At 42.3% G+C, this 19,176-nt stretch overlaps 1 protein-coding gene across 2 annotated transcripts in view; it reads right to left on the bottom strand.

The window, feature by feature from the left end:
• Window positions 1-1,096: 1,096 nt before the first annotated feature.
• TMEM234 (transmembrane protein 234) overlaps window positions 1,097-19,176 on the bottom strand; it is a 156,287-nt gene continuing 138,207 nt past the window's right edge. For both annotated transcript variants that reach the window (XM_044082530.1, XM_044082538.1), the window contains one exon: window positions 1,097-1,904. In XM_044082530.1, coding sequence (XP_043938465.1) covers window positions 1,828-1,904 — 77 coding nt within the window. In that variant the 3' untranslated portion in view covers window positions 1,097-1,827. The remainder of the gene's footprint in view (window positions 1,905-19,176) is intronic.

The following is a 19,176-nucleotide window of genomic DNA, read 5'->3' as shown; positions in this document are numbered from 1 at the left end:
TCTGTAGTGAGAGTAGGGAACAGGTGGAGGAGACCCTGGAGAGGTGGAGATATGCTCTAGAGAGAAGAGGAATGAAGGTCAGCAGGACTAAGTCAGAATATATGTGTGTGAATGAGAGGGAAGATAGAGGAATGGTGAGGATGCAGGGAGTAGAGGTGGCAAAGATGGATGAGTTTAAATACTTGGGATCAACAGTTCAGAGTAATGGTGAGTGTGGAAGAGAGGTGAAGAAGAGAGTACAGGCAGGATGGAGAAGTGTCAGGAGTGATTTGTGACAGACAAGTACCAGTAAGAGTGAAAGGGAAGGTCTACAAAAGGGTAGTGAGGCCATCTATGTTATATGTGTTGGAGACAGTGGCATTGACAAAAAGGCAGGAGTCAGAGCGTGACGTGGCAGAGTTGAAGATGTTAAGATTTGCACTGGGTGTGACGAGGATGGACAGGATTAGGAATAAGTATATTAGAGGGTCACCTCAGGTTGAAGGTTTGGAGACAAAGCCAGAGAGGCAAGACTACATTGGTTTGGACATGTGCTGAGGAGGGATGCAGAGTATATTGGGAAAAAGATGCTAAGGATGAAGCTGCCAGGTAACAGGAAAAGAGGAAGGCCTAAGATAAGGTTTATGGATGTGGTGAGAGAGGACATGCAGGTGGTTGGTGTGACAGAGCAAGATGCAGAGGACAGGAAGAAATGGAAACAGGTGATCTGCTGTGGCGACCTCTAACAGGAGCAGCTGAAAGAAGAAGAAGAAGAAGAAGACTGATGATATGGCTTATACTGAGATTACGTCTCCCTCAAGTCTGCACTTCCTGTATACAATGAACATCGTATTTGCAAGAAAAAAATGATTAAAGATGCCGTGTAACTGAGCTCCCAGCGTGCTGCTGCTTCAAATATGGATCTCAAGGATGATGTGCTGTCTGAGTCACAGCATGAAATGCAGGCTCACTCTAACAGCATTGCTCTGTTTATAATTAAATGGAAAGTAACCAGATGTGTTGCGATGTGGAGCTGAGACTGTGAAGTTACTTCCAGATGTTCTGTTTCAACATGCACATTAAGCCTAGATGGTCCTCAACAATTACAAAGCAAATGTTCACACAGCATCAGAAGAATTTATTTATATTTGTTTACCAGGGTAGGGCACTGAAGAAGTTTGTCCACTTGCAGGCCTAGCCCAGGTTGCACAGTACAACAAAATAACAACAAACTAAAAACATGCTATAAATAGATACACTTCAAAAGGAATATCACAACAAACAGTATTGAAGCACATAATGCAAAGAAAAAGACAAACTTATTGTAGAAATCGTATAAAGTACTACCTATGTACATATACATATATATACAGACTTGAGGTGCTCAAAAATGTAGGTTAGTGTGAGAGAAGGATGCTGCCAAAACAGGAGTCATATGATAAGACATGGTGAATTACGTAATATGTGCCAAGTTTGTGCATTTGCATATGCACAGCATGATTAGCATGTCACACTAGAAGCAGATGCAGACATGTTAAAACATTGTTTTTCTGAAATGCACAATTCTGATTAACAAATGCAGTTGATTCTATAAATATGACCTGTGATGAGAACCAGAACTGCTATAATCCAGGTGGGAAAGTCAGTCCATTGGAAATATTCCAGAGTGTAGCAAATAGGTCCTCCATTCCTTATTCTGGGATGAAGTCTTGCGAGCCTCGCTCGATGAACAGAACTTGTAGAGGGGTATAAATTCTCACACTGCCACAACAGCTCCCTGTGTTTGCTGCATCTACCTGGACCAGCACAGCAGGTCATGAGGTTCAGCCTGGGTTGCCACCTATTATCTCAGCTTCCTTCAGACAAAGAACTTGCTACACACAAAGCAGTCCCTCCTACTGTAAGCAACATCCCAAGTACTGCACCTGCATAAAGAAAGTACAACAGCTCTGTTACAAATTGAACAGGAATCTGGATCACTAATTCAGATCAAGATAAAGACTTTATTAATCTACTATACACATTTACACTGACCTGTGTCAAGCCAGATATATTAAGTTAAACACGTCTGTCTGTATGCTTGTAAACTACATGGTATTTTGTTGGATATACTAAGCATGTTCCAACTCCCTTGTGCTGTCCTTATTCTTCCTGTAAAACTTTCACTGTCTGTAGGTGGTAGGCATCCTTCCTATGGTACAAAAACACGTCTTCCTCTTACCTGCACTTGCCCTGCCATCCAATCCTACTCTCTTACTTCTACCCCATTAATGTTTCAGATTTTCAGATATATTTAAATGCTACAAATCTCCTGCCCCTCTTACTCTCACTAGTCGTCCATACTCCCCTCTGGTAAGCTCTTCTCCATTCCTCTATACTGGAAACATACTCAAACTTTTATATGAAAAATCTACAGGCAGAATCCTACACTTGAAGTCTTACAAAATTCATTTTTTTTGTGTTTGATGTTAATTATAGGTGAATTCCAGTTTTGGGGCATTAGCGGCAACCACAAAATGGGTTTTCAAAGAGTGTAATTCAAACTGGGTCCTAGAAACCTAAACTGCAGTGCGTAACAATGAATCTGCCAAAGAAAACTGCTAGATTTGTCTCTAATCAGTGAATGACTTCATGTCCTGAAAGAAACAAGTCTCCTTTTATTTACTGAATGAAACAATGTTCCTTGGCTCCTTATCTGTGCACTACATTGTTTAAAGATTCCTTACTTTGCAATAGAAAGCAGAGATGAGTTAGGGTAGTTGCCCTGCCTGTAGATGTTCGAATAACAGAATCATTACTGCAGCTGCACAGTAATCCTGACACATGGTGCTTAGCTATGTGGAGACATCAGTCTTCTAATCAGACTTGAACAGCAGCTGGGTGTCTCCTGGGTAGGAGCAGGGTAACTTCTCATGCCAAAGAAATAGCCCAGAAACTGCTATAAAGGGAGAATAACTCAGGCCATATTCTGGTCTTCCCTTGCAGCAGGATAACACTAAAAAATGTGTCTGAACTATAATCTAAACCTATAGAAGGAGACCCAGAAAACCCAGGTGCATAAGAAAGGTCATCAAACCATCAGTACCCAAGCAAGATGCCCAGGTTGTCTAACAAATACATGTACCTAAGAAAAGGAGAACTACATTGTCTAAAAATGCATGTACATAGCACAGGCTGTAACTCAAGGGGCTGCCTACCTGAAACAGCTTGCTAGAAAGGCTACATCTTCCAAAGAAAAAACTGGGCATGGAGGAAAACAAAAACTGAGTAGAATCTCCTACAGCAGCAATGATGTTACTATCCAAACACAGTACAGCTGTGTTAGGAACAACGTCTTTGGTGTAATTAGGATTTTTATTCTCACTATCTTTAGTTCTTTCTTGCCCCAATCAGCTTCAGCTGGTCTAGGCTGACACCACAGTATAAGCCATTCAGATGGCATATGGCCTCAAGAATGACAGCTTAACCAGAAGGATCTCCAAACTCTACCTCCAGAAGTTAGGTCAATCTGAAGGAGTGCCTGCACAGATAAAAGAGGGGGAAGGGAAGAGAATGGGTACCCAACGCAACCACAGGACGGCAAGAGCAAGGAAAAAGAGGGACAGACGGTGGGAAATCGTACTGCAACACTGAACATACTCGAACACCTACAATTACATTAAGTTCCTAACATCCACACACTACATTTACTGTACTGTCCACTGCTGCAGTAGTGATAACACTTGGCAAGGTTCCCAGAGCTCGTGGACTAGAGGTGTCAGGCCTTCAGAAAAAAAGTTATGTCTTACCATAATGTTCCATCTGTGTTGTCGATCTTCATTTATTCTTGACTAATGTGGATACGGTTCCAATCCTCGGAACTGATCCGGCCATTACACAGCTCGTACCAGCCAAAGAAATCTGTCAAGCTACAAGTCTACCCACAATTCCCCTCTATAAATTACCTCAGATCGAGTTTGCCTCTAGCAAAGAATAGTACAATGAAAGTCAGAAGCCGTGTCCAAGGCACCTGAAACAATAAAAACCCAGGACAGGATATCGCTCCACCATAAACCTGCAGGAGGGGAAGGCGGGAGGTACACAAGAAACCCAGGACAGGATATCGCTCCACCATAAACCTGCAGGAGGGGAAGGCGGGAGCGACACAAGAAACCCAGGACAGGATATCGCTCCACCATAAAACTGCAGGAGGGGAAGGCGGGAGGGACACAAGAATAGATGAAGATCGACAACACAGATGGAACGTTATGGTAAGATGTAACTTCTTTATCTGATGTTGTCAATCTTCATCTATTCTTGATTAAAGGGAAAGAGTCCCCAACTACCTTGTATCCTGTGAGACCTTATGGAAGGATATTCCTGAGCACCGCAGAGCCAAAAGATGCTCTCCCCTGGAGACCATATTCAATTTGTAATGTGTAATAAAAGTATGAGGCTTAGCCCAAGTTGCAGCAGTGCAAATGTTTGACATCGAAGCTCTGGAATGAAAGACTGTAGAAGTTGCCACTGATCTTGTAGAATGTGCTTTGACTAATTTTGGAAGATTCATATTCAACTTTTTGTATATGAATGATATACATTCTCTCAACCACCTGGAGACAGTTACCTTGGAGACTGATCTTCCCAAAGTTGCAATGGCGAAGGATATAAACAATTGATCAGATCATCTAAATTGTTTTGTTCTATATAAATAGAATCGCAACTGCCTATGTACATCCAGAAGGTGAAGGCAGTACTCTCCTCTGTTAGAATAATTTGGGAAAAATACTGGTAAATGTATAGATTTACTGATATTAGCATCTGAAATCACTTTAGACAAAAAAGTCGGATTTGTTCTGAGTGACACACTGTCCTTATGGAAAATGAAGTAAGGAGCTTTAGGGCATTGGGCTTGTAGTTTAGAGACTCGTCTTGCAGAAGTGACAGCTATGAGAAATAACATCTTCCAGGAGAGAAACTTTAAATCACAGGTAGCTTCTGGTTTGAAAGTCGGTGCTGTAAGTGACTGTAGTACTAAATAACCAAAAAAGGAGAAATGTGCCAAAACCACAAATAACCTGAAATACACTGAGAAAATGGCACAGAGAGTCCAAAAACAAAACAATAAAATGGCCACAGAATAAAGCCCGAAGGAAGCCCACTTTAATAATGCACACTAACTCTACCAATGTTAATACGTTTTCGTCTTAAAAGACTTATTCAGTTAGTGTGCATTATTAAAGTGAGCTTCCTTCGGGCTTTATTGTGTGGCCGTTTTATTGTTTTGATTGTTTTCGGACTCTCTGTGCCATTTTCTCAGTGTGACTGTAGTACTAAACTCAAATCCCAAGGTGGGAGAGGATCTTTGCAGGACAGTTTCAAGTGTATAGTACATTTTAGGAAAATTTTGCAAAGCCTGTGTGAAATCAAGGGTTGGTTGCCAAAACCAATATGAAATTTCAAAATTGTTGCTAGAATAATTTTAACTGTAGAAGCAGAGGCTCTCTTATTAAAAATAGCAGTTAGAAATTCCAAATTTGTTTCTACTGGTGCTGAAAAGGGGTTTAATCCATTATCATAGGCCCATATAGAAAATCTCTTCAATTTGCTTGAGTAGAGAGTTCTGGTGGATTGTTTATGCAATGCCAGCAAAATATGCCAGAAAGGAGAAGGTATAGCATTATGCTTGGAGACTAACGGAAGTGGAGGAGCCAAATTGTCAGCTTGAGAGTCTGAAGGCTGGGATGCACTAGTCCTTGAGGATGGGACAGCAGATCCAGTAATGGGTCCAGAATCTATGGTTGGCAAAGCAGATGAGGTTACAGGAAGGGAAGCCATATCTGTTGAGGCCAATAAGAAGCAATGAGAATCACCTTGTTTCTCAACCGAGATGCTTTCTTGAGAAACATGGGGATCACAGGAATGGGGGAAAAGGCATAAGAGCATACCTGGGGGCCAATCGTGTAAAACCGCGCCTCTGGGCGACTTCCCCTGAGGAGGAATTAGGGAAAAGTAGCTTCTGCACTTGTTGTTGAGGGGTGAGGCAAACAGGTAACAGCAAGGCTGGCCCCAACAAAGAAAAATCTCCTTCGCTACTCTGGAGTTCAGAGACCACTCATGAGGCAGGAGGATGCATCTGCTCAGCTTGTCTACAATTACTTTGGATGTCCCCAGGATGTGCATTGCTATCAAAAAGCATTTGGAAGATATTGCCCATTGAAACACTCAAAGGGCTTCTCGACACAGTGGGCAGGACTGGGATCCCTCCCTGTTTGTTGATGTACCAGAGTGCCGACATGTTGTCTGATTGAATAGCCATCATCCCTAGAGGTAAGGCAGAATGAAAAGCTTGCAACACCAGAAGGAGACTGCCCTTAGCTCCAGTACATTGATATGCAGGCTGGCCTCGGAAGGGGGCCAAGTACCTTGGATTGTTTTCCCTAGATAATGCACCCCCCACCCCATCTGGGAAGTGTCCATGGTCACTATGGCCTTGGGCTGGGGGAAGACAAAGGGATGACCTTGAATAATCTCTCTCAAATGCATCCACCAAGTGAAATTGTTTTTGCATCAACTGGAAATGAAAATTAAGCAGTCCATGGGATGAGTCAGAATTGACCACTGGTTTGATAATAGCCATTGGAGTAGTCTCATATGGAATCTTGCTAGTGGAACCAAAGTAGTAGCCCCTGCCATGGAGCCCAGAGCTTGTAGAATTGACTGAGCACATTTTATTTGAACATAGAAGGGGCTGGACTTGCCTCTGTATTTTCTGCAACCTGTGAAGGGGTAGCGACACAATGCTAGAAGAAGTGTTGATACAAGTTCTGATAAATTCCATGTCTTGGTTGGGAGTTAAATGGGATTTGGCAGTACTCACTGTTATGCCCAGTTGTTTGGACAGGTCCAGTATGAAGTCCGTGGTCAGTTGCAGTAGATGCCTGATGGAAGCAGGGAGGAGCCAGTCATCTAACTAAGAAAATACTCGGAATCCATGCAGCCTCAAATGTGCTGTGACCACCGCCATACATTTGGTAAACACCCTGGGGGCTATGGTGAAACCAAAGGGCAGTGCTCTGAACTGGAAATGACTGGTCCCTATTCAGAAGCAGAGAAACTTTCTCGAGTGTTTGTCCACTTTTATGTGGTAATACGCAACCTGAAAGTCGAAAGAGCACATCCAATCGTCTTTCTCCAAGAAGGGGAGAATAGACTGAACCATGACCATCCAGAATTTTATTTGTTGGACAAATTTGTTTAGAATACTGAGATCCAGAATTGGTCTCCAGTCCCCTGTTTTCTTTGGCACTAAAAAGGAATCTTGAGTAAAAAACAGATCCTAATTGGTCTGGTGGGACGTCTTGGATGACCAGATCCTAACTGGTCTGGTGGGACGTCTTGGACGACTCCTTTTTCTAGCAGCTTTTGTACTTCTAGTGCTGCTTGAACTCTCTGACTGGGTGGAACATTGGGGAGTTTTGCAGGGGTTCTTGGATAAAGGTTGAATGGAATTCGGTAGCCTCTGATAATTATCCTTAGCACCCAGGCATCAATGATAATGCATCGCCAGGCATTTGGGTGCACGGAAAATCTTCCTTCGACTGCTTCCAGAGGTAAGCAATCAGGCCTCTGTTCAAAAGTGCTGATATGGTTGACTGGAGAATGAATCTCTGGAACTCTTGATTCTGTGGACCACTCCTGCCTCTTGGACGGTGTCTTCCTCTGAAACTCCCCCCTCCGCCCTGAGAAGAGTCTGAGCCATGTGTGTCCTGGAAAGGCTTTTGGGATTTTTTTGAACCACATTTTACCACTCCTCTAGTTCCTGCAGTAGGACCATTGAGGAGTGGAAAAATGCATGCCTACAGCAGACAAAGTCTTTCCATGCTTTTCACACCTGGATAGAGTTTCCTTAACCTTGGGACCAAAACGGGAGGACCCACCAAAAGGGGGCATTGACAAAGTAAGATTTGAATGGCTCTGTGAACTCGCACAGGTGTATCCAAGCATTTCTTTGTATTGCAATGCCGGAAGCTGCTGACCTGGTCGCCGCTTCGGCTGTATGTGCAATGAGCCTCATGGACAAATTCAATATCGACTCCAGGGTAATTAGTTCAGATGCCACTTTCTCCTGGAACTTCTCAGCCACTGCTCCAGCCAGGGTATCTGATAGTTCCTTGACCAAATCCCTTTGGAGTCTTGTAAAATGTGCCAAAAAATTCACAGACCTGATAGCAAAGGTTGATGATGTATAGACCCACTTCCCAAATCTGTCCATCACCATGGCTCTTGGTTTGTAGGATGGACAGTAGAACTTTCTTCATTGAGTTCTTTTTTAGTAGAAGCCGCTACCACCACGGCACCTACTACCAAGCCCTTAGCCCAGTAGGGTTGGTCCTCTGGGGCAGTAAGAATCTTATCAGGTCTCCAGGGGACTCGTTCGACAGAATCAGGATCCTTCCAAGCCCACTGAGCAATTAACTTAATTAAATCGTCAGTGGGCAGGGTCACTCAGGAGGTAGATGGGCGCACACCAAAGGCCTGCAAGAACACAGATTCCTTGAAGGATGGGTCTTTGGACTTCCAACCACCGCTCTGCTTCAGGATCTCCAAAATGACTCCAAAGGAGACATCTTCCAGGGATGATTGTGGGGAACTCTCCCCTTCACTGAAATCTGTGTCTTCTGTGATGGATTCTTCAGGAGAAATCAATGTGCCTCCTCTTGCAAGATGTCTTCTGAGGGGGCTCCTCAGTGGGAATATCTCAGGAGGACTCGGAAGAAGGGATATCCTTACAAGGTAAGTCTTGCGGACCTGATGCGCACTGTCCAGGGGTAAAGGTTGGTGCCGGAAATGAAGAGCCTGGGGACTGAAAGGAGGACTCCAAGAACCCAGGAGCCAGGTGGGAAGATGCAATGGCCAAAGTCCTTTCCATGGTCTGAAAGCAGGACCCTCTGAGGAGGGATGGGAGCCCGGAACTGAGACTGACAAACACGGAACTAGGGTCATACTCTTCCCTGAGAATCCCACCTGGCAAATCGGAACCATGGAAGGGTCCACCACCACCGTAGCTGTAAGGGATACGGACGGTTTCATAGAAATGCTCAGAATCTGTATGAGCCCTCCATGCTCGACAGCAAAGACATAGTCCTGGGGGCCTGATGGCGCTGATGGTACCGAAGGGGCTAGGGGCAGACTCAGCACTGACGGCAAGGGTGCAGTTGCTGCCGAAGTCATAGGAACCTGGGTGGATGGAGCCAATGACTCTAAAACCTGTGCTAAGGTTAGAGGAGGAGAGTAATTGGGTGTTGAGGAAGAGAACTCAGCTGCTCCAGGAGGGAAGAAAGACCCCGGGCTACCAAGATCTGGTCCACCAACCTAAAAGTGTCCAGTTCTGACAGGATTCTGATGGCGTGCATAGACAGGGCTGAAGAAGACTCTGATCTCTCCACAAATGGACTGGGCAATTGTCCTAAAAAAGGCTCCACTGAAGATAAATAGATAGACCTGGGCTCTGAAGATGTGGATGGCTTTGGTACCATATATTGCACCAAGGATGAAACAGTCAGCACCGAAGTTAGTACCAAAATGATTGTGGGAGCCGAAGAACTAAAGCTCTGAACTGTAGTCGTATCCGGTGTCGACGGAACCGAAGAAGTCTCCGGTGTCAAAGATTTTGACTATTCTGGAGTGGTGCAGTGGTAGCATTGTCGCCTCACAGCAAGAGGTTCTCCAGTTCGATTCTCGGCTGGAGTGCCTTCTGTGCGGAGTCTGCATGTCCTCCCTTCATTCGTGTTGGTTTCCTCCAGGTACTACAGACTCCTCCCATGTTACAAAAACATGCATTTGGAGTATTTCTCCCTGGGCCTCCACTGAAAATTGGCTTTGTTCCAAGTCGGACTTTCCCAGTAAGCAAATGTTAAATAAATAAATAAATTTAGAGCTTTTGATTTTGGTTCTAAGGGTGAACCCTTCAAGGCATGCTTATGTTTTTTTAATGGTCGGTGTTGAAGGAGATGACAGCACCGATTGAGAAGACTTAGAACCAGAGGCCGGAGGGGACTGGTCGACCTTGGACAAGGCTTCCTTAAAAGTGGCCTTAAAGAGCCCTTTGAGGATTAGCTTATTCTTTCTCTCAGCCAGGGTTATATTACTAAAACTCTGGCAAATAGTACATTCCACACTCAGATGGGGCACACCCAAGCAATGAACACATTTGTCGTGGTTATTCGAGTTTGGCAGCTTTCTGCCACATTCAGAACATTGTTTGAATCCTGTGGTAGAGGATTTAGGCTTTTCAGCCATAACTATCAAAAAAGGAGATACACACAAGAAAAAGGATTTAAGAGAGAAAAAAATTCTAGCAGCAATGGCAGAAAAAGGGCTACTACAAGGATAAAGAGAAAGAACTACCATCGATGGTAGGGGAAAGTATTTACCATGGTAAAAAGAGGGGAAACGCACTCAATTAGGTAGACCAAACAGTAGATAAAAAGGTTAGAACTAACAATAAGAGATTTTAACTATTAATAGAAAAGGAATAACTACTGGCAAAACAGAAAAGTTTCTTAGCTGCAAGAGATCACTGGCTGACACGTCTGATTTTCGAAAGTGGCAAACGAGATCTGAGGTAATTTAGAGAGAGGAATTGTGTGACTTGTAGCTCGAGAGATTTTTTTTTGGCTGGTGTGAGCTGTGTAATGACTGGATTGGTTCCAAGGATCAGAACCGTTACCCATTAGTCAAGAATACATGAAGATTGACAACATGAGATCATTTGGTACAGTAGTCCTTGTAGGATGGGTATGCTATTCCTGCTATAAAACTAGAGATAATGTCCAGGATATAATGCTTGAAGAAGGTGTGAACAGATGACAACATAGCTGTTTCCAAGGTGGCCTAAGTGCTGCCCCTCATACAGAAGACACTAGTGGCTACTGTGGCACATGTGGAGTGGGCTCTCACGTGCCCTAGTATGGTCTTGCCATGAAAAGAGTAACAACTAAGCCACCAATAGTATGCTCAAAAGTAGCCCAACACTTAGTGTTTGAGTCTTCATTGCTTAATGTAGTGTTTCCTTGAATACTTTCTAACAAGCATTGCAACACATATGCAGACAAATTAAATTTTTTGGCAATAAATAAGATTTTATTATTAAAACTAAAGGGCACTCAGAGGCACCAGATGAAATGAAACAATCCTTTATTAACATTTAATGAAATCACTGCATTTTCATCCTCTAAACACCAGGACTTCAGCAGATATAATATCATTACAAATACTGTTCTTAAATACTCTAATCCCATAACCAAAACAGTTAATCTCAGTCAATCTGTAGTACAGCTTTAAGACAGCTCGGAATGATATTAAAGAATTTAGCGACTAGAAATGCTACAACTTTGTTAAAATTATATAAGGTTTAAGTGAGACCTACTCTTGAATATGGGCGCAGTGGTGCAGCGGTTAACATTGTCGCCTCACAGCAAGAGGTCTCTGATTCGATTCTCAGCTGGGGTGTCTTCTGTGTGGAGTCTGCATGTCCTCCCTGCATTTGTGTGGGTTTCCTCCAGGTACTCTGGTTTCCTCCCACATTTCAAAGACATGCATCTGGAGCATTTCTCCCTGGGCTTCTGATAAAAATAGGCTCTGCCCTAGTCGGACTTTCCTTGTCAACAAATGTTAAATAAATAAAAAAAAATAACCAATAAAACAATTAATTAGTCTTAAAATTCAATTCTCCAGCTACCCAAGTTCTCACTGTGGAGATAAAGGATGCAAACAGACAAAAAGAAAATTACTAATTAATAAATGATAAAACATATCTGATGAAGTCCTTGTTTAGTGGGCAAATGCGCAGTCATTTCATTAAGCATTAATAAAGAATTGTTTTTACAACTTTATAACTTCAGAAGTGATATCTCCTTTCATCTGGTGCCTCCGAGTGCCCATTTTTATAGTGTTTATATAAAGACTTTGGTACTACAGTTGAATCAAAATGCTTTTTTTGAAACTCAAGCTCAGTCAATCAGTAGTACAGGTTTAAGACACTCCGGAATGATATTAAAGAATTTAGTGACTAGAAATGTTACAAGTTTGTTAAAATTATATAAAGTTTAAGTGAGACCTACCCTTGAATAAAACAGTGCATTTTATGCGTATAGTGTGAGACAAGTAAAACGTTTAGAATCAGTGCAAAGATGTTTCACCAAAAGAATGTTTTTAATTAAGGATTTGCATTACACATACAGATGCTCACAACTTGGATTATACACTCTGCATTACAGATAAATTCGGGTTAGACTTATATTTGCATATAAAGTATTTAATGACAGATTTCTTTAGATGTACTTGGGTTTAGAGGTGTATAATAGCTCAGTAACATATAGGTTCATAGGTTCATAGGTTCATACTAGGCTATCTGCCCTAGGGCATTTATAAGCATAGCCAGAATGTGTTTGGCTTTTGCCACCCATTTTAAATTTATTTTGCTATGCCCTTTTTCGAGGTTAGTATACTGTGCCTCTATCTAACAGTGACACAGAAGTGATACCCCCTCGATCTCCCATCCACTCATCAAGATTCCTCTTGAAGAGAGTCAATGAGGGACTCTGCCTAACCTGGACTGGGATTTTATTCCAGAGTGAAGGGAGCCTCTGGGTTATGAATCTGTCCCTCCAGCATGTCCTATTTATTTCAGTGCTGAGGTTCAAGTCTCTCGGCGTAGCTCGATGGGATTTGGATTTTCTGAGGTGCAGCATGTCCATTAATTCGGGTTGGACATGGCTTTATCGCCAGGCACAGATCGCCTCTGAACAGGCGGTATGCCACTGAGTAGAGCTGGAGTTTCTTTAACCGGGCAGCATATGGCATCTGTTTGAGCCCTTTGATCCTCTTGGTGAGGTACTTTTGGGGTCTTTCCAGTTGCTGCAGGTGTCTGGTAAGGTACATCCCAAAGGGGCATTGTACTCAATTATGGGCCTGATGAGGGATGAGTAAAGAGGCACGATGACCTCCTGATCTAGATGTGAATCCCTTCATGATTAGGTGGGCTATATAAAATGTTTTTCTAACCACTTTGGCCACGTGGTTGTCAAATGAGAGATTGCTATCAACTTGGGTCCCCAGGTCCCTAATTACTTCTTCTGTACTTAATGGATTTCCACCTATGTGGTAATTTGTGGGCACTTTGTTTTTGCCAAAGGGGATGACTATACACTTTTTGGCATTTAGCTTGAGGCCATGGTACTGGCACCAGTTGTCTGTTTCTATGAGGCCCTTTTGGAGGATGCTTGTGTCGGCTGGAGAGTCGATTATGGCACCCAGTTTGCAGTCATCTGCGAACTTGGTCAGCCACAGTCCTTCCGTGTTGGCCTGTACCTCCGAACAAGAGAGGTCCCAGGACTGAGCCTTGTGGGACACCACTTGTAACTGGTTTGGAGTCTGACATGGCTCCAGCAATTCTAACCATGTGGGTTCTGTCCTTGAGCCAGTTTGCAATCCATCTAGTGACATAGGGGTTTATATTTAAGCTGGTGAGCTTATCTATAATGCCTGAGTGGGGTATTGTAGGTCCAGGTAGGCTGTATGGACCACCTGCCCCTCGTCAATGGCCTTGGTGACTGTTTCAAAGAAATCAACCAGGTTTAAGAGGCAGGATCTGCCCTTAACAAAGCCGAACTGGGTAGGATCCAGTGTTTGGATATGAACATCATAATTTAAAATTTTGTACTGAGCTAAGTCACAAAAAGGCAAGACTTTGTTATGTTACACGTAGACTAGCATAGTTGTGGAATAATCTACATAAATCCACCAGAAGTGCCGATGGTCTAAACATTTTTTTAGAAATGATAAATGGGCGGGAGATAGGGTATTTGATCCACAAGTTACTGAGATAGTGTTCCTCGATGGCCATCAGGCCTGAACACTTCTCCATACTTGCAAACATATGAACTTATTTAGAGATGGTCTGCTTAGAGGCAGGCCTGCTCTTCTTTCCTTTGCAAAGCTTCTGAATAACTTGTCTGCATTCCTTCCTGCTTTACTCCTTTCAAAGTTAAATCTCAGTTGCTTATGCACATGCATGGCACACAAGATCCTTTCCCCTATTCTCCATGCCATGGCTTTCTGCCAGTTAGGACAGCGGATTAAAGCTGTGCGCTGTTAAGTCAGCAGAGTTCTCTAATCCACAGTATGATTACCTCATCCTTAATTTGTCTTCTGAGTGACTCTGAACAAATCTCTTAACCAGATAGTGCTTCCAGGCTGAAAAAAGACCACATGAAATACTGCTCTATTTGTGGTTAACAAATATAAACAAACACACAAACACACACATGACATTAATAACGTAATTTAGTGAGACTTCTGTTACTGCTTTGGGCATGGAGCTGGTACTGGTGCAGACAATTATATTGTCCATGTCGAAGATGCGAATAGATTTCTTTGTTTTTCATTTTTTTACCTTTTCATTGATGGTGTTACTCCAGGGTTACCAGATGTCCGGCAAAAGGAGGACATGTCTTCCTTTTCAGCATTGTGTCCTCCATCCAGCAGGGATGCCTAAAAAGGCAAAAATGTCCAGCTTTCAAAAATGTTTTTTTTTCTTCTCTGGACTGTTTTAAAAACAGTCTGGATTGAGAAGACTAAAGAAGGTATCTATCCAGATGCCCAGAAGTCAATGCGGTTTAAGTAACCGGAATAAATGGGAACCTTACTTACCTGATGGGACTGCGAAGTCAGCAGTCTGTTACAAAATCTGTATAAGTGATGTGGCTGCTAATTTGTCCTGTTACTCTCGCGTTCTCTTACCGTGATTTAGTTGCGAGGGAGATAGCGAGAGAGTAGATAAACAGGGGTCAACCGTTGTGTTAGCGTTCAAGCAAGGTAAGTACTTTTTTTTTCCTGGCTGGGCCAACCAGATACTTTCTTTATTTTTTCCTGGCAGGGTGAACCAGATACTAGTACTATGTGTGTTTAAGGGCCTTTGTGCCACACTTAAGGAAGAGTGAGTTTGTCACTGTCACTGAGCAGGGGTCATGTTAAAGGTGGTAGTGTCAATACCGATGAGTAAGGGGAATACAGAACCTGAAAGTGCCATTCATGCTGAGTAGGATGCTTTTTGGTGCATGTTGACAACACCGCATGCACCTTTCCAACTGAAGTTAGCAGCAATGACATTCACGGCACCTCTGCATTGTAGGCATATGGCACTCTGTACCCCTTATGAGGACAGAGCACTACTTTGCAGTGTAGAGTCCCTTGATCCAGCCATGTGTAATGCACTGCTGTATGGATATAGCTTACCATGTTTGGGAGGAGATGAGAAGAGTTACGAGGCTGTCTGGGTTGTAGTTTACAGGATGGTTCATAGAACAGAAATAAAAATACATTATAAGTAAATGAACTCTGAAGCATGTACAACTGTTTTTACTTATGAGCTGAGCTCAGCATGATTGTTGTGAAAGCGTTTATTCTCTAATGAAAATAGCCTGAATGAAAAGCCATTTCCATGAGGAACCAGAGTAATAAACAGCTAAGCAGATGCTAGTGGATATCTTATAGAGCTGATTAAAGTGGTAGTCTGCAGTGCTGACAAGGTAGCCCTAAGACATTGTTTAGATTATGGCTTCTAACTGTTTCGATTCTCACACTCTCAATTATGAAAGACTAAAATATTTGAACTTTTACAGTGTCTAATATAGAGATTTAAGATTACCTTATTCTGGTATTTAGGGCATTTAGAGGCCACCTCTAGGAATGTTTGGGTTATCAAAAAGTAGTAGAGAATCAGACAACCTATGTAGATTCTACAGGAATGAAAAGTGCACTAACTGGTTGTCTGAGATAGTAGCTGATACATGGAATAGACCACCAATTTACATTAAAGCAAGCATTAATGAAGATATTTTTAAGAACAGCCTGAACAGTTATTACGGAAACAACTGTTTTGGTATATTGGGAAGCTAGAAGGGCATTAATGTCCATGCTTGAAATATTTGTATGCATACATTAATATTGTGTCCTCCATATAATCTAGTAACTTACATATTTCCTGATGGTCTGTGTCACAGCTTCTTCTTGTAACATGTGACAGACATGGGCAGCAAACGTATAAGCTCTAATCTAGCATATGTACGCGTGGGCCTTAAAAGTAACATAACATTGTCCCAGACTTAATAATATATCATTCATTGTTATGTTTTGCATTCCACATAACAGCTGAAGGTAAGACAGTTGGTTGTTCTCAACATTTCAAGTAATCTGGTCTCATGGCAATGTTTCAGAAGTGCTCCTAACTAGACATTGGTCTGAAAAGGAAAAATGGATAAATTAAGGCCTGCAAAACTTATTAAAAATGAACTTTATCGAGCATATAAATTCTTCTGGTTATAGGTTGCACGGTTATAACCTGGCAGGGTTACCCAGATGCTGGGGATACAATGTGTTTTGGGGGGACTGTTGATTTTCTTTTTTAATACACTGGCAGGGTCAACCAGATTCCTGTGGTCTGTGTATTTTGGGGGGCTGTTGATGACTTTCTTTCATACATCTCAACCTCTTAGAGCAAAAAATCTGAACAAAGCCATAAATAATGGAGGGACAAAGGCTCAAAAGTACGGACAATGTTTAAATATTGCTCCTGTAACCTTAAAAAGTTGGTATAATAACATATATTGCATTAACATAAATTTTCTGAAGGTTATGAAATCTGAAACTCAAATGTTTGACATTATTTTCTGACTTTAATCTTTAATGGTTTGCCAGAAAACCACAATTTTATAAGAAACAGACCTAAAAGATGAGGCCTAAATCTGTGTAGTTGAGAGGTATGCTTCATGTTTTGAATATATCCTGGCAGGGTTAACCAGATATAGGGAGGCAATGTGTTTTGAGGACTGTTGATGATTATCTTTTTTTAACATAATACACTGGCATGGTCAACCAGATACTAGTGGTTGGTGTATTTTGGGGGGCTGTTGATGGCTTTGTTTCTTTGTTTTTTTTTTTATATAATATCCTGGCAGGTGTCAAAGAGATACTAGCTATACAGTGTGCTCTGGGGGGCTGTTTGTGGATGACTTATTTTTTAACTTAATATCTTTTTATAGGGTTAGTCAAGATACATTATGATGGTTTACGTGTAATTACACATTGAATGGTAACAGTGGATGGTTTATAGTAATTGCACATTGAAATGTTATCGTACAGCAGTCCAGGTGCCCCCTGTGTCAGTAAGGAATTATTTGTAGCAGCACTACACTGTCTTTCCTTTGCCCTACTTTATCATGGCTTTGTCCTCCTTTGGATTCACAGGTATCTGGTAACCCTATGTTAGTCCCACTAGACCAGCAGCTTCTTTTCAGAGCAGACCCAAGGTGGCCTTAATACTAGTCTTTATACTAACTGGGGTAAATTGGCTAGAGCACCAGGGAACATCCCCTACTCTTTTGCGACTCCTTCCTATGGGTGGACCATACAGTGGCTGCAGGAAGGGAAGGAGAGAGAGTGGCAGTGGATGGAGCTGTATATGTGGAGAAACAAAAGGCTTGCACTATGGATTTCTACAGTCTTGATATGCTTTATTACTGAACTTGTTGAAGGTGGATTAAATAATGCTGACATGATAAAAATATCAGATTACAAAGAGCCTGATGAAGAAAAGGCCATTCCATGGAGTTAGACAGTGGAACATTGTGATTCTGGTATTCAGGAAGCTGTTTCTACTTTGCCTGAGACTGTGGCTGCTGTAGAAACAACACTGGCACTTACTGATGACATCACACACATTCAGCAGCACCAGAAGGAAAGAGAAGCAATGGGGAATACACAGAACTGTTCAGCAAATGTTTTTCCAAATAAAACCAACAGGAAATAATTACAGCAGTGGTTGCAAGTAGTGAAACTGTACAAAAATCATTTGCTTATGTTACTTGGGATAGCTCTGCTGAATGAAAGCTGGTCGTAAAACCAATCAACCAACCAAACATGAACTAAGGATTGCTACACTCAATATAGGTTCACTGACAGGGCAAAGCTTGGAATTGGATGGCATGATGGTTAGGAGGAAGCTGGGTATCCTATGTATCCAGGATACAAGATGGAAGGGCAGTGCAGCAAAGTCACTTGGCTTGGGATACATAGACTACTACTCAGAAGGAGGACAGACTAGAAATTGTGCAGGAATTCTAGTGAGGGAAAAAACAGTAAGGGACGTCATCTGAATTAGCGATAGACTCATGATAATTAGACTCCAGCCTAATGATAGGCCACTATTCATAATCTCAGCTAATGCCCCACAGCGGGGTTGTACTAATGAGGAAAAGAGAGCATTCAGGCAGCAGTTGTGGGAGCTATTAGATAAAGCAGAACAACATGAATCAGGGTTGATGATGGGTGATCTGAATGTACATATTGGGACAAAACAGGATATGAGGATTGTTTGGGTCCACATGGGTGAGCAACAGGAATAAAGAAGGAGAGGCTAGTCTAGACTTCTTACTGGCAAATGAATTGATGGTGGCCAACACATGGTTTAGCAAAGCAGACAGTCTCAAGATAACATACAGGAGTGGCCAACATGCAATCCAGGTAAAATTCCTCCTAGTAAGAAAAGGAAATGGGTAGATTCAGTGAATGCTACGTCATCCATAGAGAAACACTCAGCCTACAGTATAAGTGACTGGTTGCCACAAACGGCTGCAAGCTGTGGTCAGAGAAAGGCCTAAGGTTAATAGCGACAAGGCTGAAGCAGTGGAAGTTAACTGTAGAGAAAACACAAGAGTTTAAGGAATTACTTTGGGCTCTAGTACCTCTGCAAGAAGAGCAAATAGGTGGAGTTGAAGAAAAAATTACAGTCGTGCAAGTAAACTTACAATAATAGCAGATGTTCAAATGATCACTGCTGCAATAGCCTAAGCTATATGGGTTATATCCTGCACAGATATAACAGCCAACCAGTTTCCAAAGCTTCAGGGCACCTTCCAAGTGCCCAAACTGTTAGCTTACAAATTTTGGGAGGTGGAGGAAGAGTCCAGAAGCCCCTGTAGAATGGTCCTTGCAAAGCCTGATCTAGACACAGAAAATAAATCAAGCTTATAATGCCTTGTAAAAGAATTGTATAGAGGAACAGGTAGTAGCTTCTAGAATACTTCTAGAATCCAACCCTTTCCAAAAAGTGATAGATGAAACCTAAGCCCTCAAAGAGTGGGTCTTGACCTGCCT

The sequence above is a fragment of the Protopterus annectens genome, chromosome 1.part1, assembly GCF_019279795.1.
Source record: "Protopterus annectens isolate FY-2018-M chromosome 1.part1, PAN1.0, whole genome shotgun sequence".
NCBI classification, from domain to species: domain Eukaryota; kingdom Metazoa; phylum Chordata; order Ceratodontiformes; family Protopteridae; genus Protopterus; species Protopterus annectens.
This window is presented reverse-complemented; position numbering and strand designations above follow the sequence as displayed.